Source organism: Exophiala bonariae, assembly GCF_035927105.1.
Source record: "Exophiala bonariae strain CCFEE 5792 chromosome Unknown scaffold_12, whole genome shotgun sequence".
NCBI classification, from domain to species: Eukaryota; Fungi; Ascomycota; class Eurotiomycetes; order Chaetothyriales; family Herpotrichiellaceae; genus Exophiala; species Exophiala bonariae.
This window is the reverse complement of record NW_027042487.1, coordinates 560,979-582,455: the sequence shown is the minus strand read 5'-3', so window position 1 is coordinate 582,455 and position 21,477 is coordinate 560,979. Positions and strand designations below refer to the sequence as shown.

Sequence of the window (21,477 nt, the reverse complement as noted above, 5' to 3'; positions counted from 1 at the left end):
CTGACAAGCCAGTGCCTGTGCCAGCCTAATTCTGTGACTGGAACCAACTGAACTAAACCTCGTACGGTTTGCCTTCACTACCACTCACTACCGACTGGCCTTGTCCCGCACCGGCTTTCAGTTCTCACCTTCGAGTTCCATACCACTTCCTCGTACGCACTGCAATCTTTCCGCCGCCATCCTTCGCTTCACGCGTGCTCCTCCAGTCTTTGCTGCGATAGATCACGACCACTGCTTCAACCACCCGGGTCTTTCGCTCCACTCCCGTCCACCTCAAACACACGCCGAACCGATTCGGATCTTCCCACCCGCGAGCCCTACACCCTTCATGTCCTATTAGTAAACGATACTTTGTTGTCAAAAAGATCACAATTCTACCCGGCCTCTTCGTAATATCCATCAGAGTCTGCTTGGACTTACCTAGTCTCCGACTCCTCCTTCTAGCACGACTCCCTCGGCTTGAGAAGACTTGGACGAACTCGACGCGCTACGACTTGTGGGCTCTTGCTCAGTCATATCAAATGAAATTGAAAGCAGCCCTCGTCCTGATCCTGCGGTAATGACCATGATCACGATAGAAGAGGAGGACATGATGGATTCGCCTACACAAGATCTCTTGCAACCGAGATTTAGATCCCATGCTCCATCCCGGCCTCCCAACCCAAGTGCTAGCGACAATCAACTCTTTCCGACTGATATTGATCAAAGTGCCTTGCTTGGGCAGTTCTCTTTTGCTCCAGCGACCCAGACAACCATCGTCACCACTACCACCACTACCACCACAAAGTTTCCCCCCTTCTTGATGCGGCCACCACGCCGGATGCAAGAATTGGATCTCAAGCACTATCCTCTGGCGGCAAGTCCTACGCCAGCCCATCTGAGGAACATACACTTCGAGATTGGTGGTAGATCGACTGTCTTCCGCGAAGCTGAAGACACAACTCTAGCCCTAGAGCAGGTACGTTCGACCGCCAGATCCTTGACTGTCAAATGGATACGACATACTGATATGCAAATCACAGTTGGAAGCCGAAAGACAATCACTTCGCCGTGCAAACGGATCTCTCCAAACAGTTCAACGTTCTTTGCCATGTCCAGATATCTCTGATGAACCAATCCCAAGCGCACCACCTTTGCAGACTCGACCCCAAAGAAGACCTGCCTCACCCGAGTCGATAACCGACAATGAAGAGCATCTCAATCCCTCCTTGTCGTACACCTCTCATCACCCATCCTCCTCCATCAGAACAGATTCGAGACGGGATCTAGATCTCCGACGATCTCATCTTCACATGCACGACGCTCAGATCTCCAACCCCATAACACCGGATAGTCTCCAAAGACCTTCAAGAAGCAATCGTCGGAGATTAGCTCGAGACGCGTCTACCGTTGCAAGAAGTAGCCTGACACTGCTTCCTTCGCCAGGAACAGAGCAACTCGCCACTTTTGCACCTACTCAAAGTTCTACACCCAAGGCGCCTGAACACCAGACGTCAACGACTGATACCACGCTCAGCCTTCCCATCGATAGCACGGTTGCGAGCCGTTCAAGCTTTGGAGAGTCTTCTCAAGATCTTATAGTGCCCACTCCCCCAATCGAAGATACAGCAGAGTCGTCTTCCGCACGCTCTGCGAGTTGGCGCGCTCTTTCCTCAGTACCAGCTCGCTTACATGTCGCCGATAGCCCTTCTATCAATGATGGAAGCCTACCAAGTCCTAGTTTGTCTCCTGTCACAGCCGCAGCAACTCTGCAGAATCCTGGCTATTTTGCCGACATTGACTCGAGTTCGGATGTCGCTTCCCAGCATGAGATCGCGTCCAGCCTGACTCCCATTGAACGCCGCTCTTCAGACGCCTTTACTGCTCCTAGCATGGAAGCGATGTTTTTCCGTCGATCCAACAGCCAAGGTCTCACATTTTCTCGGAGTTCTGTCACTGAAATTCCGGCCATGCTGGACTACTTCGAGGCCATCCCGGACGAATTGAAAAGTTATGTCATGCACCAGCTACTACGCCGCTGCCCTAAGCCAACCCTTCAGATTGTAGCAGACGCAGTTAATCCTGCCCTGAAGTGTGATTTCCTCTCGGTCTTACCCGCTGAGCTCGCTCTTACTGTTCTCAAATACCTGGACGTTCGGAGCTTGACTAGAGCCTCACAAGTCTCCAAGAAATGGCGACAAATGATCAATGGTGATGAGCGAGCATGGAAGGAACTCTTCGATGCCGATGGTTTTACTCTTCCAGATGGAGAATTACAACAAGCCATCACAGAGGGATGGGGTTGGCAAGATCCTTGCGGTCCAGAAGGCTTCGAGCAAAATCTGAGCAATGCAAGCAACGTGAAGTCGGAAAATGAAGGCAATTCGTCATCACCGTCAGCATCTCAGTCTAAAGGATTCACTGGACTTCTACGTCGATCGAAACGCAAGGCCGCTACCATGCTTTCTGGCCGTAACAAACAAGCAAAGAGAAGGGAATTTTCAAGCGAAAACCCACTCGATGTCATGTCAATCGACTGGATGGGTCAAATGTCTACAGCTGAAGGCCCTTACAATGCTGCCAACGCCGCCATTCTCGCAGTGCCAAATCCAAACATTAGATTTCCAAGTCTCAAGGGCTTACACCTATACAAATCACTATACCGAAGACATCATATCATTAGAAAAAATTGGATGACCGAGGAGACGAAACCACAGCATCTTGCATTTCGAGCTCACGACACGCATGTTGTTACTTGCTTGCAATTCGACACTGACAAGATATTGACCGGAAGTGACGACAATAACATCAACGTTTACGAAACAAAGACTGGAATTCTCAGGGCAATCTTGACTGGCCATGAGGGAGGAGTCTGGGCCCTCCAATACGAAGGCAACACTCTGGTCTCGGGGTCAACAGATCGCTCAGTAAGAGTTTGGAACATCCAAGAAGCTCGTGAGACCCAAGTCTTCCGTGGACATACCTCGACCGTTCGCTGTCTGCAAATCGTATCTCCTGTCAAAATCGGCGAAACGGCAGAGGGAAAACATATTATGGTTCCAAAACAACCACTCATCATCACTGGGTCACGGGACTCTACTCTCCGTGTGTGGAGACTACCGAAACCTGAAGACCCGTCTTTCATCCAGGCCGAAAATGACAATGATGCTGATGACTGTCCATTTTTCGTCCGCACCCTGACAGGTCATCAGCACTCAGTACGTGCAATTGCTGCTTATGCTGATACCCTTGTCAGTGGTAGCTATGATTGTACAGTTCGAGTCTGGAAGATTTCCACTGGCGAGACCATCCATCGTCTGCAAGGTCATACAGCAAAGGTCTATAGTGTAGTCCTCGACCACAAACGCAACCGTTGCATCAGTGGATCTATGGATAACATGGTACGAATCTGGGATCTCAATACTGGTTCATTGAAATACACGTTGGAGGGACATACCTCTCTTGTTGGACTGCTTGATCTCAGTTGTGACAAGCTTGTTTCGGCGGCAGCAGATTCAACCCTCCGGATCTGGGATCCCGAAAATGGCCAATGCAAAGCCACGCTGAGTGCTCATACGGGAGCGATTACATGCTTCAAACACGATGGACAAAAGGTCATTTCTGGCTCAGATAGAACTCTGAAGTTATGGAATATTAAGACCGGCGAGTGCACGAAGGATCTCTTATCAGATCTGAGCGGAGTCTGGCAGGTGAAGTTTAATGAACGTCGATGTGTTGCAGCTGTCCAACGGGATGGCTTAACTTACATTGAGGTAAGTCCAAGATGAGAAATTTATCATCCATCATCAGACACTAACCATGAATGTAGGTGCTTGATTTTGGAGCGGCACGAGATGGAGTACCGGAGCACAACCGCGGCAGGAGAATTGTTGTCGATGCCGACGGATGTGAAGCAAATAACGACGATGTCGGATTCCTTGACCTTGACGGCACAGCTGAAGTCTGAGCCCCCTCGAAATCCTGGACCATTGTCACGACTTTCAACTCACGACACGTTATGAAAACCACCAATCGACCAACGACGTCCCTTTCATCCCTTTCCCTCCTCAAAGTGATACCCATCATTCATCCAACGAATCGATCATCTGTTTCTCAAGGGTTCGAACTCTGCATGACCTTAACGATCTGTTCTCAACGCCATACACATGTCTGCAACGCGCGTTCGTTCATACCCCACCGGTAGCATTTTCCATCTGGGTCAGGGATTATTGTAATTATTTTCTTTTCTCTATCACTTGTTTGTCACACACAAAATCACACTCGGGATCAGCATCAGATCGATCAGCACGAACCATACATCACATGAATTTCCCAGCATAGTTTTCTCTTGTTGCGAACAAGGTGTTCCGGCCAGAGAAATTCACTTGTTTGCGCTAGCTATGTTAGATGGAGACACGGCAACGGCGATGTTCTCCTGCTCCGTTGAAGACCCAAGGGCCGAGCCGACTGATGAAGCTGGATACTGTGGCGGCGGTGGCTACAACAACACTAGACTACGGTCATGTATTGTGTTCCACGCTTCAGTTGTACATAGTCCCTCCAATTGATGTTTACATGTGACTTTCCGTTTTTCTCTTTCACATCCTTCAGCATTTCAAAACCAAATCTTGTAGGCATCAATAAGTTCTCGGTGACTAGTTGGAGGAGTCCCCGTATCATTATCCCAGGAGCGGGTGGAATGGAAGAAACAGTCTACCTAGGTACCTAAGGATGTGCTGTGCGTAGCACCGGTATGTAGCTCGTTTTGCTTCCACCAACACCATCGCAAAGGAGGCGGGGATGATCAGGGGTAATTTAATTGTAACTGTAGCGGCCATAACATAACATGGACAGATTTCTTGAGGCTCGCTCTCGCTGAAATGGACATGTACAGTGGAATAGATTTACAGGAGACGCATGATCGGGGTTTTTAAGCTGGGAGATTGAACTTTTATTAAACCAATGCTGGAACCGGGGCACAAGACCGTGCTGAACGCCATGTTGCCAGCCAGCCGTTGTTCTTGATCTTCTATATCATCCTCGTTCTTCCCCGCCCAAGGGAGGAATCCTCTATCAACTCCCTTTAGTTCGTGGGCTATACACTAGTATACACATACACATGGAATGGATGGGGAGAAATGGGCTCGCTGAATCATCGCGCTTTTTCTCTGGAGGAAAGCTATCTCGGAGCAGTGAGTGTCCAAAATCAGTATCATTGGCCACCGTAACACGCGACACGCTCACTGCCGTTTTTTCTGCTTCTTGCTGCCACCGCCGTTTGATGACGCCCCACCGAACATGGACTCAAATGCGTCCATCCCCCGAACCACGCCTTTGCCCATGGAAACCTCTGGAGCAGGAGGGTCGTCAAAGTCGGATGATTTAGACTTTGACTTGGATTTGTTTTTGGATTTAGACTTAGATTTAGGCTGGGACGAATTCGACATGTTGTTCGCTTTGCCTTGTTCGGCGGCAAACATGGATTCGAAAGCGTCGATACCATGGCTCACGCCCTTGCCATGGGGAATTACTGAAGTAGAGGCCGTGACTGGTCTTGGAGGCAGCGCTGGTGTGGATCTCATTACACCTTGTACCTCGCGACGATTTTCTTGTCGAGCAAGTGCATGGACTGATGGAACTTGTCGAATAGGTGTGTTCTTAAGTCTAGTGGATGACATGCGAGAGGAAGGGATGCTTGGGCCTGGTCTGATAAGTTCGGGACTAGCCTGTTTGGCTGTGGATCGGCTGGCTGCAATTAAGTCCATGAGCTTTCGATCTACTGGATTCTGGGTCTCGGAATAGGCGGAAGCGGATGGTTTCCAGAGCACACGACTCGACGGCGGATTGGTGCCCCGTTGAGATGGTGCCGAGGAGTCAGGCTTGACATTGAGAAGTTCGGCAAGAAAGTCTTGTAGACTGAGTTCGGTTTTTGGAGGGCGAGGAGCAGCAGCCGGAGCCGACAAGCCCTGTGGCAACCGGGCTGTTAGAGGTTGAGACGGAGTCGGAGAGTTCTGCTGCAAGTACGGTGTGAAAGATTCGGCTTGTTTGGCGTAGTCAGAGCTAGCCGCTGCATGAGACATAGCATATTTATCCAGACCAGTGGCCCTCAGAAAGGACCATTGGACATTTTGGATTCCATAAGGCTGTACTAAAGAAGGGGAATTCAGGCCTCCTACGAGAAGAAGCTCGCCGAGGCCTGCGTGTGAATTGCTCCCTAACTCGGCTTCCTCACGGATGGGTCGAAGCGCAGACTCGATGGCTGTTTGTGAACCCTGCCAGCCTGATTTGTCGCATTTACTGACGATCAATTGGTATGGAATTGTCAGACTTCGTAGGACTTCAAGAATCTTGCGATCGTGTTGAGTGATGCCTTGTAGAGCGTCCACCACGACATAAGCCCTGCGCAATTCTTTGCGATTCTTCATATAGGTGACAATCTCTGTTCCCCATTCAGCGTCACTGCCATAACCATAGCCTGGCAGATCGACAAGTGTCAGTTTGGACGAACAGTCGCCGCCCCATCCTCGTATTGCACCCCCGGTATCTTCATTTTTCGCGGCCAAAGACCAAGCCCACATGGTCTTCGTTGCACCAGGAGTTTGACTGACACGGTTCAACTCGACGGAGTATGTGACTCGGTTGAGTAGAGAAGATTTGCCGACATTGGAACGACCAAGGACGATGATTTCGGGGAGTAAAAGGGCTCCGGGGGTGGAGGCTTTATGCCTGCGCCATCCGGTGCCAGTCCATTCTCGAAAGGGGCGGTGGCCTCTGAAGAAGTTTTCAGCGGCAGCCAAGTTCTCTTTTGATGGAGGTTCCGTTTCCCAGTACCAAGACTGAGGTTGCAAGGGAGTATGATTCAGTCTTGAAGAACTACTGTGAAGTCTTCGCCGGCTGTCTTTGAGAAAGAATAAACGAAGATGAAATCGAGTGCGAGAAATGGCCCGACACGAAGTGCAGGTAGTGCCTTGCATCGAGGGAGATATTAGCGATGCGATGGTTGGAGAAAGGGAGATGGGAAGTAAGAGAAAGAATGACTGTGAAGAAGGAGATTGCGTTTCGACCACTACTACTGAATGGTCATGATACAATGATACTCACAAATGGACTAAGAAATTTTGACGCGCTTGAAGACAGGGCCGCGGTTGGGCGATATGGTCGGCGTGGGGCGTCTAGCGGCTACGCGTTTTGCATTGTCAAATTTGCCGCCTAAGCCTTGTTCTTGTGGTGCCTACCGCAGGAAATATTGGTGGGGTGGTCTCTCATCTATCAAACAGTCCCCCTCGGTACTGTACCGGTATGGCTTCGTAAATCGTCCTTGAAACCTCCCACACACGCCAGAGGTAAAGTCGAAGTCGGCCATCATGATCAACGCGGTTTTGGTGTTCAATAACAATGGACAGCCTAGGCTGACCAAATTCTACACTCAACTGGTGTGCACTTGTTCCCTCACTCAAGTCTGCCTGCTGGCCAACTGACAAAGGTCCAGGACACCGTCACTCAACAATCTCTACTATCCCAGATCTTCGCCTTGGTCTCTGCTCGTCCTGCCTCGGCTTGTAACTTCCTTCCACTGCCTCCCTTGTTGGCACCTACAGGCACAACCACCTCCCCCGACGCCCCAACACAGATCACCTATCGACACTATGCCACCCTTTACTTCATCCTCATCTCCACTGCCACTGAGTCTCCATTGGCCTTGTTAGATTTCATTCAGGTCTTTGTCGAGGCCCTAGATCGCCTCTTTGAGAATGTCTGCGAACTCGATCTCATCTTTGGCTTTGAAACCCTCCACGCCGTCCTGGGCGAAATGGTCGTTGGTGGGGTGGTGGTCGAAACCGCCCTAGACAAGATTGTCGAAGGTGTTAGACTGAGTGAAGGGACCAAAGGCAAAAGAAAAGCTGTCAATTCTCGTGACTCTGGGCCATCTTTGGGCAGAGGCAGTGGCTTCGCAGGTCTAGGCTGGGCTACAGGAACAGGAAGTAGCTGGAGGTGAAGAGTCACAATCGTTGGAGCTGTCAAGGCCACCAGGTTCGATGTAGGACCGAAGAGCTATTCACAGACCATGACGAGCTGTTCAATCCACGCGTTGACCTCTGTCGATGGATGCAGAATGATGACCAATGACGAGGAACACGTGATCGGCAACAGAGAGCTTGAGCAGAGGCCCGACTCTGGCTAGGCCCAACTTTTATCGAAGTCATGAATATACTCTAAGAGGACACCCGGGAATCGACATGAGAGTCAGCAACTCAAATATACCGCGTTACAGAAGGTTACCCATTGGAAGCGGGATGTGGCAGCTGGGGATATATACAACAGGCCTACACCTTCTGCGAGTTCTTGTTTTGCTGTGTGATGGACACGGACGTCAAGCAAGTCCATGGAGATGAAGATGGTGTCCTCACCCAGTCAATGTCCCGCCGAGGCTCCGAAATGAGGAGCGCAAGGGCAGAGAAGTCAGCCAGACGAAATACAAATAACACCATTACCTGCTAGGGGCAAGATGCCACGGGGACCAAAGGCAGACTTTCGAGAGAAAAGCACCGAACAGCTAGTGGATTACCATCAGTCCTCAAGGATAGCAAGGATGATAGAGTCGGCGAGTGCAAGATCAATGGGAAATGCAGGAAATTGTGAAGTCAAACTTCGTCACGAGAACACAATGATGTGTTAGGATCTACCGTGAACGTGATATCGGTCCTGAGACTACGTTGTGTCGTCTTTTGGTTTGCAGAAAACCACCACCCTTGGAGAAATGTTTCCTTGCCGTTCCTGGAACTAGACTCGATCGGTGAGAAAATGGCTCTGAAAATGGGCACCAGTGTGACAGCACACAAAGTGAGAATGGGATTGGCGGCATGTGCGCCGTGAGATAGAAACAGACAGACCCAGAAGCCCAACCTCCCGATAAACCCAGTGTTTACTATTCGTAAATCCCAGAACCAGGATGCGGGATTAGTCTTGTGCTCCAACATGCTAGTATCCAGGGTCGGTCGAGGCCCGATCAAGAGACCTCATGCCAGGGAATGGTCAATGTGGAACTCTGATCTTGGGCGGTTAAAATAGAGCTTTGAATGGACAAAAAAGGGACGCCTAGCCACGCCTGGAACCCACCTGGACAGGTACCGTAAGCCTAAAAAGGAGACCCCGGCAGGACCCGCTAACAGGCATCCTTGGACTGGCTCGTTAGGCTTACTACCCGCTCCTTGGGCCTAGCCGTCAACACCCCGCTCTCCCACCTCATTCGCTCATCATCGTGCTTCATGCGGCCAGTCAGTCCCTTCTTCACCACTTCCGCACCACCACCATCACCAATCATCACCATCAGCGCCCTCTTGATCCTGTCGCTCACCCCTTCTGCAATCATGGAGAGCTACATCTACCGCCGTGATCGCTGTTTGCCTGCACTGGATTGCTTCATGTTCTCTTCGGTCAGGGGGGCACCAGTTTCAGTCATTCACATCTGGCCATATCAATGATTTGAAAGTCCTACAAAGATGAGGCACTCCTCCAGTGCTGAAGTCATCCTCATCTTGCTTTCAATCGCTCATTGTGCCAAAGCCCTTCCTGCAAGTGTTTGGGTCGTTGATATTGATAACAGTCCAGCACCCCCTCCAGACGAAGGCCCACCTTTATCAGCTGGTGCTCTGAGAGACGAGTCCAAACTCAAGTACGAAATCGCCGGCATTGTCGGCGCATACTTTGTTTGGCTTCTCATAACTTTGGTGCTTTTGTTGACTGTCGGGAAAAGACTTCGCCACAAGATTCAGACCTCGAATCAGTCATTAAGCATGGAAATCGTCAAACCCTCTCCGCTCAGCAGCCATCCAGGAATGAGCATGGATTCTCCGCTCAAGAGTCCAGGGAAGATGGCCAGTCTCAGATCATGGGCTTCTGGTGGCAAGGGTCACAGTCACAAACCATCCAATGTCAGTACGGCAACTACCATTGATGAGAAGATTGTGGAAGCGGACAAGATGAAAAGCATGGATGAAATGGCCAAGCTATATGCTGCCGTGATGGTTCATGATGAAGAGCGGTCACAAAAGGCAATGAACAGTAGCCAGACCACTCCCAAAACTCCCTCATTCCCACTTTCTCCACGGTCACCTTATGCACATTCTCAAATGACTTTACCCCCGACACCTCGATCACCATACTATCAGCCAAATTTGACGAGCGGGCCCGCATCACCCCGCTCTCCTCGATATCCACCTGAGTTCCAACATCTCCGAAATCAGTCAGCTGAAGCCAACAACTATGGAATTGAGCCTGCAACACAGACACTGATCAATCCAATGGCACCTACTCCGGTCGAGGATCCGTCAACACGTGCGTCATCACAGACCAGCACTCGGAAATTCAAAGCCTCGCCGCTATCCCTGGCCTCCACAAGAGCCGACTCAGCCTCGGGAAAGCGACGACCAAGCCAGATTTCCGTCCGCGGCCAACCAATCTCTCAACCAATCGGCTCCGCCAGCTTCAACCCATCAACGGCCTATAACGAGAGCGCCATCGAGTCTCCCAGAATCTACAATCCAGGCCCCCCACCCCCAACGCCTGGTCAAAAGAGTGCCATTGGCTCCATCCAGATCCAGGAGATCGAGAAACGCCGTCCATCAGTCCCGCTCTCCGTGACCAGCACCGCCGGCGCAAGTGCATCCAACAACTCTCTTCCCTTCCGCCAGTTCTACGCGGAAACATTGAGGAGCGCCCCACCAACCAAGACCACATTCCTGGAGAAGCGCGAGAGCATCCTCGGTGTGCATCCCAAGACCGGCGTGCCGCAGACCCCATACAGTCCATATACACCCTTCACGCCCATGACGCCGATCACCCCACGTCATCTCGTGACCAAGGAAGACCGAAGACGGAATCGCAAAAAGGAGGGCCTGAAAGTCCTCAGTGAAGACGATATGGTCGTGAGTGACGAAGATATGTGGGGCAAGTAGACTCCATGAAGGAGGAGAGAGATGATGATGAATGATGCTCGAGCATCCCCCTTTTCCTTCTTCAGCTTTCTGCGTCTCTTATCTGTTCCCTTCTTCCGGATGGAGTAACATGTACTGTTTCCGTGGAATGTGTACACTTAGCGCCAGCAGAACCCTAAGCAAGGTTCATGGCTTTTTTTCCGACATAGATACCCGAATTTACATTTACACACCATTCATTGCACGTGGATGCAAAACCTACTTCTATTCCTTTCTGACATCTCATTTCAAAAGTTCCCGGTGGTGGTTTAGACTATTAGTTTACTTTGACTTTATCATACCCAGTCTATGTGAAATTGTACTTATTATCTCATCCATCAAACTTCATTCTCGCCATACCTCCTTCGTCGGAGAGGTGTCGGGATTCTCTCAGCCAGCGAGCTTCATCGATTCCGCTCAGCTTCGCAGCACGGTGGTGGTTCAAACCTTGATACTCCAAGCGGAGCGTCTGAACTCCGGCTGCGGCGGCCACTCTGCCGGCACGTAGGGACACGAGAACTCATACCTGCCCGATCCAAGGGTGGTGCTTTCCTCCTCAGCCTCTCCACTCTTATTCCCACTCTCGCCACCAGTGCCAGTGGTATTCGAGGCTTGTGGCTCCTGCCAAGCGGACGGAAGAACAACTACAGCCGTGGCGTTTGGGGGCACCACGAGAGTCATGTTGAAAGTGCCGCCGTTGACGATGTTCCAATGACACTCGATGCGGCCGTAGGGGCTCTCATACGCGATGTCCGCGCTGGTGATGGTTCCGCCAGGGAGGGGACGGACCTTGAATGAGCGCCAGCCTGGGACGAGGGCGCTGAGGCCTCCTACGTGCTTGTGCAGCCAGTGCGCGACAGCGCCGAGGGCGTAGTGGTTGAAGCTGGTCATGGAGCCCGGGTTGATGGAGCCGTCCGGCAGCATGCTGTCCCAGCGCTCCCAGATCGTCGTCGCCCCCATCGTGATCGGGTACAGCCACGACGGGCACTGCTGCTCCAGCAGCATCCTGTATGCGAGCTGGTGGTGTCCCGTGTCCGAGAGGGCGTGTGTCATCAACGGAGTCCCCACGAAGCCCGTCCCGATTCGGAATTTCGCGGCGTGCACGAGATGGCGGAGGCGGCTGGCGGATTTTTGTATGTGTTGTTTTTCCAAGAACAGGTTGAAGCAGATGGCCATTGCGTGCGCTGCCTGTGTGTCGCCGACGAGGAGGCCTGAGGGCGCGATGTATTCGTGATTGAATGCTTTTCGGACCCTCGTGGCGTCTTTACCGTAGCGGTCTGCGTCTTCTGCTTCATCGAGGAGGTGGCTAATCTCGGCGATGGTGTCAAGCACTCGAACCAAGTAGGCGTCGGCGACGAGAACAGCATCAGTGAGTGCGGCACCCGGCTCGTCTGGCGGTGCTGCAGGATCGAGCCAGTCAGCCAATTGCCAGATGTTCTGATCCCAGAGTCCATTTGGGCCGCGGGCTATTCCTTTGTCTACCCATGCTTTCATGCTTGGATATTGTCTGCGCAGTATCTCCACATCGCCTGAGCTCTGGTATAGATCCCACGGCGTCAATACCGTGACATCATGCCACACTGCTTGCGGTCCCATGTCACCACCAATCTCACCTCGAATGACATCTGGAACTACAAGTCCTGGGATTCCGCTATCGCTATCTCCCAATTGCTCGGCGGAGACATCGTCAAGCCAACTGCCGAGGAACCCCTGGGTATCGTAAATGAAGTTCGCCGAAGGACTGAAGACTTGGATGTCTCCGGTCCAACCCAGTCGTTCGTCACGCTGGGGGCAATCTGTGGGAATGGAAAGGAAATTGCCCTTCATACTCCACAAGACGTTGTCGTGAAGCTTATTGACCAATGATTCTGAACAGGAGAACCATCCCGTACGCTTCATTTCACTATGTAGGACCAGCCCCTCGAGATCATCATGGTTGGGAATTCCGTCATTGGTCGGCCACCCTTCAATTTGAACATACCTGAAGCCGTGGAAGGTAAATTTCGGGGACCATGAAGTCGGTTGTTTGGAAGACAGTATGACATTGTCGATGGCTTTGGCTCCGAAGAGGTCGGGTCCCGAGTTCATCGCGTTCGAGTACTTCAGCATGACTGAAGGACACCGTGTGGCCCTCTGGGATCGTTGTACCATTGACTGCCGGTAGGCGCACTCGAAGCTTTCCAACTAGGTTCTGACCAAAATCGACCAATGTCTTCCCAGACTTTGACTTGAAGATCTTGGCTGGAGACACATTCTCTGTTGTTTTTACTGGTGGGGTGTCGGAAGCCAGTAGCGTTGAGTTTGGGAGTTCCAGCCCTTCAGTCAATTTCCAGGACTGGTCATCAAGGCCGGGCTCACTATTCCAACCTTTGATCTCCTGTTGCGAGTCGTAGTCTTCCCCATCGTATATCTCACTTTGAGTTGTCGCACTGTGGTGAGACTTCCAGGTGTCGTCTGAGACCATTGTATAACTCTCACCACTCTCGTAAAAGACTTCAAGTTGCGCTATGAACGCCAATTGGTCGCCATACAAACCCCTCTTATTCCCGAATCCGATGCGACCGGCGAACCAGCCCTCGCCTACCTCAACTCCAAACACATTGGATTTTCCCGGAGTCAGGAGCTCGGTCACGTCGAATGTCTGGTAAAGCAGTCTATATCCGTAACTGGTCCACCCGGGAGCCATTTCCTCCTTGCCAATCCGCTGACCGTTGATGAATGCTTCGTAAACTCCATGGGCTGTGATATAAAGACGGGCCTTCTTGAGCGCACCCATCTGCTCGGACATAGAGAAGACCTTTCGAAATAGCACTGGTCTCTTGGGCTCGCTGTTGCTGGACGAGAGGACCGAAGTTGTGAGCTTCGCTGTCCAGTCAGTTTTGTCGAGAAGGGCGGCTTCAGCAACACGTGGGTCAGACCATTCGGTACTGATTTTGGTGGTGGCCCCAGCTCCATCCACAGCCTTGCCGTGAGACCGAACCCTTACCGACACCGCATCCCGTGAAGAGAGAGCCTTGTGCGGCCATGGGACTAGAACTGACTCTGAGCTATTCACATTGTATACCTTTGCGTCAGCATCCCCTTCCTGGGCGATTTCGATTTCATAAGATTCTTGTGACCAATTCTTGATGGCACTGTCATTCTCGCTACCCTCATCAGTAGAGAAACTCCATGAGATCCGAGGCCGAGCATGACCTAGCCCAAACCCGGTGGGATGGTGTTCAAATCTGACAGATGAGATAAGAATCGAAGTCATGTTGGAGGCCAACCTTGTCACCTCTGATGCCGTATACGACGAGAGATCAGGGATTTTGTCTCACATTGGTATGCGGTAAGGGAAACAGAACTCTAGATCTCCAATCCCAAGGACTCATTCGGAAAACAATTGCCCGAACTCAATTAACATGACATATGTTCGGCGAAGTCAGTCTTGCGAGGATCGTCACCCGAAAGGCGGGGGTTGCGAGAACAAAGACAATATGTCTCTACAACGCACAAGATTAGCCCATCATGGCTAAGACAACAACAGGCTGGACGAATTTCGCTGGGAAATGCGCCGAAATGAAGCCACAAGCGGGGACTTCTGTATCGTTTGAAACTGAATAGGGACATGCCACCTTCACCTGATGCCATATAGCCGGTAGCGTTCGCTAAGGCGTAGAAACCGGCAGCCTTAGACGATAGCCGAGGCGCGACAGCAGGGTTACACTCAGGGCATTGGAGCGCACCAACGTAGTGGAATCATGAGACTTATCCGTGCAGATTGGCCAACACGAAGAAGATGTAGGAGATGTATGCAGGACTTACACGGAGGTTTTGACAGTCTGTTTGGTACACAGTCAAGCCCAGAATGGACAATCTTGAGCAGCCGGTAAGTGTTGGTCCCAAGGATGAAGCAAATACCTTTGGGAAGATGCCGCATCAGCAGCACGTTTGGTTGCATGACAGTAGTTCCAATGACAGGGGTCTCAATAGAGTCCTCCACTTGGATTGCGGAGTCGGATAGTCTTCACGAGAAACCCCGGTTTCCAATGAGAGGGGCCCCACTGTCCCCAGACGTCGATCCTACCTGTGTTCGCTCGTGGACTTTTCCATAGGACCAAGCGATGTTCGCAGAGAGCTGTTGTACCCACCTCGCTCGGTGCTCAGGAAGTCTGCCTAAACTTCCTCTTGCACCGAGTATCCAAAAACAGCGGACCCAACGAGTCACGTCGTCCCAGATGCCCTTCGGTCTTCGGTACATCTGGAAATAGCGGGATAGTTCAGGGCGAGTCAATTCCAGGGTTTGCTTGTGTCTCGTGAGCCATGGAATTTGACCCCAGGCTTCAGACGTTCTCCGAGTATGGGTTGAGTTGCAACATTGCCAATTCCTCCACATATAGAACCCCAGCCCGGCCAATCTCAGCTTCTACAACACAAAATACCAACAATCATCCTACCTTATATGTCTGTATTAGATAGCAAAAGAGCCCGTTAGAGTGATATACATGACTACCCTAGTCGAGAAGGCCGAGGCCCTGCACCTCGATGGCATCGGTGCCGATCTTGTCGGTGTAGCAGAAGTTGATGGATATGAGAGCTATGGACTCGTCAAGTCTAGATTTGATGAGCTGTCCATTCCTCGCACTGTTTGGGTTTTCAAGCGAGTCCTTCTCGTCACACTCGCGGTCTATACTGGCTATGTTTGCGAAGGCTTTGAGGTATGTCGGACCCGATGATATGATCCGCAGAGAACCCGTTGAAGAGTTGATGAATTTATTGAAACTCAGCTTGGTGCTGGCGGTGCCATCATAGCAAATGCCGGCTTCATCAAGCAATTCGGTGATGGTAGTACAGGTGTGAGAGCACTTGACGCAACCTGGGGTGCGTTCCTCCTCCTTTCAAGGAGCAAAATCCATCAAAAACTGACAAAGATCACTAGTGTCCACGTGGAGCGCTCTTCTAGTAAGTTTTCCATCGCCGTCAGGGTGATTTGTTGTACTGATCTGATAAGAATGTTGGTCAAATCGTCACCTTCACCCACATCTCTTGGTAAGTAAGTCGGAGTCCCCTTCAAGAAGTAGTGATTCTGGTATGGTGGTATACGTGTGATTTCTGACATGCTTCAGGTTCGCCGATAAGTATGGCCGCAAGACTTCGTTCTACTTGGCATGGGCCTGGCTTGTTGTTGTAAGTTCCAAATCACGAGGAAAGTGTCCATAGATTGAACGACGGGTGTGCTGATGCTTTCTAGGGGTGTACTTTTCTCAACACAGCCAAAAGTCCCTCAGTCTGGGTAAGTCAGAAAGGTGAAAATACGCTTTCTCTTTCACAAAGGTCCAAGCATTTGTGCTCGTGCTGATGTTTTTCAGGCTCTTGGGAAACTTTGCAATGGCGCAGGCATCGGCGTATTACAGTAAGAATCATCAAAGCTGGAGATAAATTCCCCCGCTAACCCATCAATTCACAGAGTAACATGCCAGGTATATGTCATGGAGATCAGCCCGAACAGAATCCGGGGAGGAATGGTCACCTTGCAATCCATCTGGTACACATATCTTCTCTCATTCTTCGTTGGTAGTAATGCGGTCGTTTCTGACTGTCCAAACAGGAGCAACATAGGAGGTATCATCTGCGCCGTAATGATGCAACAGCTCAATAAGAAACACGCCGATGACTATTTATTGGCCATGCGAATCATTTGGGTTCCAGTCGGCCTCATGATTGTTTTTTGGGCCTTTGTTCCGGAATCACCCTGGTTTCACGCTCGGCATGGAAATAAAGAAAAGGCGATGAAAGCGATGAAACAACTGTACGGCGGCGTCGATGGCTATGACTTCGAAGAGGAGTATGGGATCATTGAGAGGACGATCGCACATGAAAGAGATGTGCTTGCAGAGACGCCAAGTGTTGTTCACGTCTTCAAGGGACTTAACTTAGTGGGCATCTGATCTCATGCACCCCACGAACATCCGCTGACTCGGCCATAGAAACGGACACTCACCGTGATGGTTCTTGCAGTCACCCAGCAACTCTGTGGCCTCGCCATCATCTCTACATACTCAACATGTACGTCGCATGACTTTCTCTGCTGCTGAGATGACTTTCCTAACCGAATGCAGATTTCTTCTCTCTAGCAGGTCTAGACGACCCCTTTCTCGGTTCCGTCATTCTGAGGTAAGTGGTTCGCAATCGCGAGACATGGATCATAAACTCAGGCATTGTAACCAGCTGCTGCAATCTCCTCGCCGTCTTGCTTTGGGCCGGAAGCGTAGACAAGCTCGGTCGTCGCACCATCATCAACACATGCCAAACAGCGACTTGTGGAATCCTCTTTATTGTGGGTGGTTTGCACTGGTCAGGGGCGACGACAGGCAATGCTTCGGCTGGCACCGCTCTGGTAATTCTATACTGTCGTGCACCGCAATTGGAAATTCGCTGACATGGATTTCAGCTGGTCATTTGCTGCTTCTGGACCTTCTTCTTCACCATCATCGCCATGTCGTATTATGTTTTCTCAGCTGAGTTGCCATCGGCTCTCCTTCGAGGTAAGCTAGCTTAGACCGACCGCCTGGGTCTTCAAGCTGACATTGTACAGTGAAGACTGGCCCGGTGACTTTCTTTACGAACTCAGTCATGGGTATTGCTACCTGGTGCGTTCCTTCAAATTCATGTTCAGGCGTAGGAGTTCTCAGCTAAGTCACCCAGCTATGCGACACCACCCATGCTTCTGGCATTGGACCTCAAAACGGGGTTTGTCTATGGTGCCTTCTCGGTGCCAATCTGTGTCATCCTTTGGCTATATCTTCCCGAGACCAAAGGGTAAGTCCTCCTGCCGCGTGCTCATGGTTGACTCTAACTCAAGTAGCCGTTCTGCCGCCGAAATTGATGAGCTGTACGAGCGCAAGATCCCAGCGTGGAGGTGGTCCAAGACCGCAACAGCTGCTGAGGGACAAATGCACGCAGTTGTGGAGGTGAAGGGTGGTGTCAAATTCGCTCAGACATCGATTCACCATCAAAAGGCCAATAAAGCAGGAGAGCCGTAGTGGAAAGTGCTGTCGGTCGGATATTATTTAAGCCAGCAGTCGAGAGACGGAGACTTATGCAGCGGAGAAGGACGAGTTTGTCTGGCAGGCTCATTTGAACCACTGATGTGTGGATCGTTGTACTTGCTGGAAAGAAAGACAAGATGCTTCATTTACCTGGATTAAGCAACAATGCCTTGCTCCAGGATGGAGAGCTACGATGTTCACGGGGAGGAGTTCCATCCCCTTTGAGCGATAATTTGATTCGGTTCTGAAGAGTTTTCCATGCATTTGATCTTCCGTGCCATGGTAGAGTGATGATTAGATGACATGTATGGTCGATATGCACACTTTGCAGCAGGTCGAGAAATTCCCAGGTTATTTACTGGGCCAAGCGTGTAGTACTCGTAGAAGTGGTGCGCGTGAACAAACCTCATTACCCTCTTGGCTAAAGGTGCCCGTGCCGAAGCCCCGAGGAGGCCTGGGGCTTTGGGCGCGACGGTGGATTTGTAGGTGGCAATTCTCGGGGATAAATGGGGATATGGTTAAGCATTGGTAAAGCAGGCCAAGCTACAAACGATGTTAATAAGAATGAGGACCAAGTGTTTGCCACAAGCCAGTGCGAGTATCCACCAAGAAATTTGTATTACGACTAGTTAGGTATCCAAGGCTGCCTAAGCGACACATCATGTAGTATGATGACAAAGGACCAACTAACCTCAATACCAAGACTTGTATGTCTTCTCTTGATGATACTTAGTACCTACCTACCCTACATTGATCTCCTCCAGTCCTGTGTGAATTCAAGTCTGTAACCAACAGCTAGACATCCCCTCATTTCCACGCATCTTATTGTGCGACCGTCAACCCGTGAACTCGGAGGTTTGGAGGGATAGCCATTATTCGAACATGCCTCTGACCGTCCTCACAGACGCAGAGGTCAAGAGTCTACTCTTGACCCTGACGAAGCAGGACATTGAAGACCTCCAAGGAACTCTTGCAGAAGCATTACATTCATATTCTACTGGTGACACGAACTCGCCATGCGCATCAAGTTATCAACCTCAGAGGACGACGATTCGGAAAAAGGGTGTTACGACGCTTTTCATGCCTGCCTCTACCGGCACATCTGTGGGGATGAAAATTGTCTCACTGGAAACACCAGAGAGGCGATCTAGTAAGAAATCGTCTGTCTCATCACAAACAGGGAGTGGTTCTGGCGCGACCTCTATCAAGTCCACTACTAGTGATCTTGCGTCACTGAGCCTAAGCCCTGTGGCGACAGAGTCGTCCTTGGGCAGTAAGGACTCAATCGATGGTGCGAGTTTTCAACCTCCGGCTTCTATCAATAGTAGCCAGAGTACCACACCACGAGGTTCAGTCACGATACTCGATTCGTCTGGAAATCCTGTGGGGATTGTCAATGCTGAAGAACTCACAGCGTTCAGAACTGCTCTGGCAGCGACCATGCTGGTAAAGAAGCGGAATGATGTGCACAGTTTGCTCGTATTTGGCGCGGGCAAGCAAGCTTTCTGGCACATACGTCTAGCACTTCTCCTGAGGGGTGACGAGATCAGACATGTCAATATCATCAATCGCTCCTTTGAGAGGTCGGTCAAGTTGATGAAATCGTTTCAAGTCACGGATGAATCATTTAAAGGGTGGCGCAAAGATGTCAAGTTTTCGGCGGTGAGTCCTGCATTCGTGGAATACGGGAGACTCTTGAAGGAAGAAGTCAGGAAGGCAGACGTGATATTCTGTTGCACGCCTTCGGTCGACCCGTTGTTCCCGGCCGAGTTTTTGACATCTCGAGAAGGGCAAAGGAAAGGCAGGTATATTTCTGCCATTGGCTCCTATGCCCCACACATGTGCGAAGTCCATCCGGACGTCTTCAAGGCGGCGGTCCAGCCTGATCATGGACATCACCATCACAAGCATGCCAAGCAGGGTGGGGTCATCATTGTTGACAGTCTGGAATCGTCGTTAAAAGAGGCCGGAGAAATAATCCAGGCCAAGCTAAAACCGGAGCATCTGGTTGAAATTGGGGAGCTCATCATGATCAAGAAGGCTGCCACCAAGGAAATTGAATTGGGAGGACCAGGAGAGCAAGGACTATTGGATTGGCTTATCAAAGGCAACGTTATCTACAAGAGTGTGGGAATGGGGCTGATGGATTTGGTTGTTGGAGGCGACATGATCCGACTTGCGAGAGAACGTGACATTGGAACCTTTATTGAGGATTTCTGATCAGCAGGTCTCCAGGATGTGGCAGATGTTGGCGAGGCTGAAGCTGTTGGGAAATGGACCGCCCCAGCTAAAGGAAAGGTTATCTTGGGCGGTGTGTGCAGGCCCTCTCACAAGACGACGACGACGTTGAATCAGGATATAGCGAGTGATATCTGCAGTCAGAGGTGGAACCTTTTCCTCGTTGATTATGGACCCTTTTACTCATGGATGCAACGTCTGTTTGCAGTGGGTGTTTTGAGGCAATAATTGCTTGTGGGCATACGCCAGAAGAAGGGCCGATTCGAGTCAGCCACTCATAACCACTGGAAATGACAACAAGTTTGATCAAATCAATCCACAAGCACATGATTGTGATGGAATGAAGGCCACGTGTCAGGACTTTGGAAAATATTCTGATGAACCCCTTTCAAAGACTTGAATGCGCAAGACGAACGCACTGCTGGGGCCGTGTCGCTTATCAGCGAAGTTTAAGGATTGTGATGTGATACTGGGCTAGACTCATCATTGTGACTTGTGAAGACCAGCTTAAGAACCACCTGTCCTCCTCCTTGAATCATCGTCGCACACAGCCTGATGCAAGACCTACCAGACTATCTTTCTCATACCTCGTGCTTTTGCGGTCCTAGCTCACCGGTCCCGACCTTGGTACTCCCAAACGTGACCCCACCAAATTCCCTTATCTGAACCCCCTCTCTCTTTATCGTAATTGGACGCAAAGCGGGGTAAAAAAAGTTCTCAGGGCCGTGTGGGCAGTCCACCACTGACGAGGTCGAGCTCACATTCGAGTCTCGAATCCCAAGTTCCTGCTTGAAGGCGGGGTTGTAATCACTGACAATCTGAGTGGCATTCAACCCCAGCTTCTGACGGATTCGTCGCTTGCCCAGCTGCTGGTGCAGCCACTCAAAGGAGGATTGTGGAGGGACAAGACCGACTTCCCGACTACAGCGTACTGGTTACTTCGACCCCTTTGGCTTGCGCCCAGAGATACAGACCTAGGTACTCCTTTGGGCTTTGAACGGTGTGCTGTGACACCCTCGTCAGAAAGACCTCCCTCTGAGCTTAGCCATCAAACACGTATGTCTTCAAGCCCCGGTCTCGGCCATCTCTCTTCCTGAAGCACCTGCCAGCCGCGCTCAAATATATCATATTACTGCTCTGCATACCAGCTACAATTTTGCCGAAGGACATACGTCATTATGGCAGCAGAAAATCACTGACACTCGTGTTTCTCCAGACGTCTCAAGCACTATTTCGGTGTCAGACCACTTCTTGTC

At 50.8% G+C, this 21,477-nt stretch overlaps 7 protein-coding genes across 7 annotated transcripts; 5 read left to right on the top strand and 2 right to left on the bottom strand.

Annotated features, from left to right (window-relative positions):
* Positions 1-559: 559 nt before the first annotated feature.
* Positions 560-3,946, top strand: LTR84_002204 (uncharacterized protein; the record flags this gene model as incomplete). The annotated part of the gene is made up of 3 exons (XM_064845818.1): positions 560-958; positions 1,023-3,752; positions 3,809-3,946. The coding sequence occupies 3 exons, from the start codon at positions 560-562 to the stop codon at positions 3,944-3,946; spliced, it is 3,267 nt and encodes a 1,088-aa protein (XP_064706672.1).
* Positions 3,947-5,219: 1,273 nt separating this feature from the next.
* On the bottom strand, positions 5,220-6,953 carry LTR84_002203 (uncharacterized protein; the record flags this gene model as incomplete). Its single annotated transcript, XM_064845817.1, has 1 exon — positions 5,220-6,953. The coding sequence occupies one exon, from the start codon at positions 6,951-6,953 to the stop codon at positions 5,220-5,222; it is 1,734 nt and encodes a 577-aa protein (XP_064706671.1).
* A 390-nt stretch (positions 6,954-7,343) lies between these two features.
* Positions 7,344-7,975, top strand: LTR84_002202 (uncharacterized protein; the record flags this gene model as incomplete). Its single annotated transcript, XM_064845816.1, has 2 exons — positions 7,344-7,412; positions 7,469-7,975. The coding sequence occupies 2 exons, from the start codon at positions 7,344-7,346 to the stop codon at positions 7,973-7,975; spliced, it is 576 nt and encodes a 191-aa protein (XP_064706670.1).
* A 1,504-nt stretch (positions 7,976-9,479) lies between these two features.
* LTR84_002201 (uncharacterized protein) lies at positions 9,480-10,934 on the top strand (the record flags this gene model as incomplete). Its single annotated transcript, XM_064845815.1, has 1 exon — positions 9,480-10,934. The coding sequence occupies one exon, from the start codon at positions 9,480-9,482 to the stop codon at positions 10,932-10,934; it is 1,455 nt and encodes a 484-aa protein (XP_064706669.1).
* A 459-nt stretch (positions 10,935-11,393) lies between these two features.
* LTR84_002200 (uncharacterized protein) lies at positions 11,394-14,208 on the bottom strand (the record flags this gene model as incomplete). The annotated part of the gene is made up of 2 exons (XM_064845814.1): positions 11,394-12,872; positions 12,934-14,208. The coding sequence occupies 2 exons, from the start codon at positions 14,206-14,208 to the stop codon at positions 11,394-11,396; spliced, it is 2,754 nt and encodes a 917-aa protein (XP_064706668.1).
* Positions 14,209-15,439: 1,231 nt separating this feature from the next.
* Positions 15,440-17,977, top strand: LTR84_002199 (uncharacterized protein; the record flags this gene model as incomplete). The annotated part of the gene is made up of 16 exons (XM_064845813.1): positions 15,440-15,652; positions 15,722-15,815; positions 15,874-15,896; positions 15,946-15,983; positions 16,061-16,121; positions 16,186-16,227; positions 16,304-16,347; positions 16,402-16,479; positions 16,543-16,870; positions 16,922-17,000; positions 17,054-17,108; positions 17,163-17,331; positions 17,386-17,479; positions 17,530-17,584; positions 17,640-17,753; positions 17,800-17,977. 16 exons carry the CDS (start codon positions 15,440-15,442, stop codon positions 17,975-17,977), a joined length of 1,665 nt encoding a protein of 554 aa, XP_064706667.1.
* Positions 17,978-18,865: 888 nt separating this feature from the next.
* On the top strand, positions 18,866-20,203 carry LTR84_002198 (uncharacterized protein; the record flags this gene model as incomplete). The annotated part of the gene is made up of 1 exon (XM_064845812.1): positions 18,866-20,203. The coding sequence occupies one exon, from the start codon at positions 18,866-18,868 to the stop codon at positions 20,201-20,203; it is 1,338 nt and encodes a 445-aa protein (XP_064706666.1).
* Between the last annotated feature and the right edge of the window lie 1,274 nt (positions 20,204-21,477).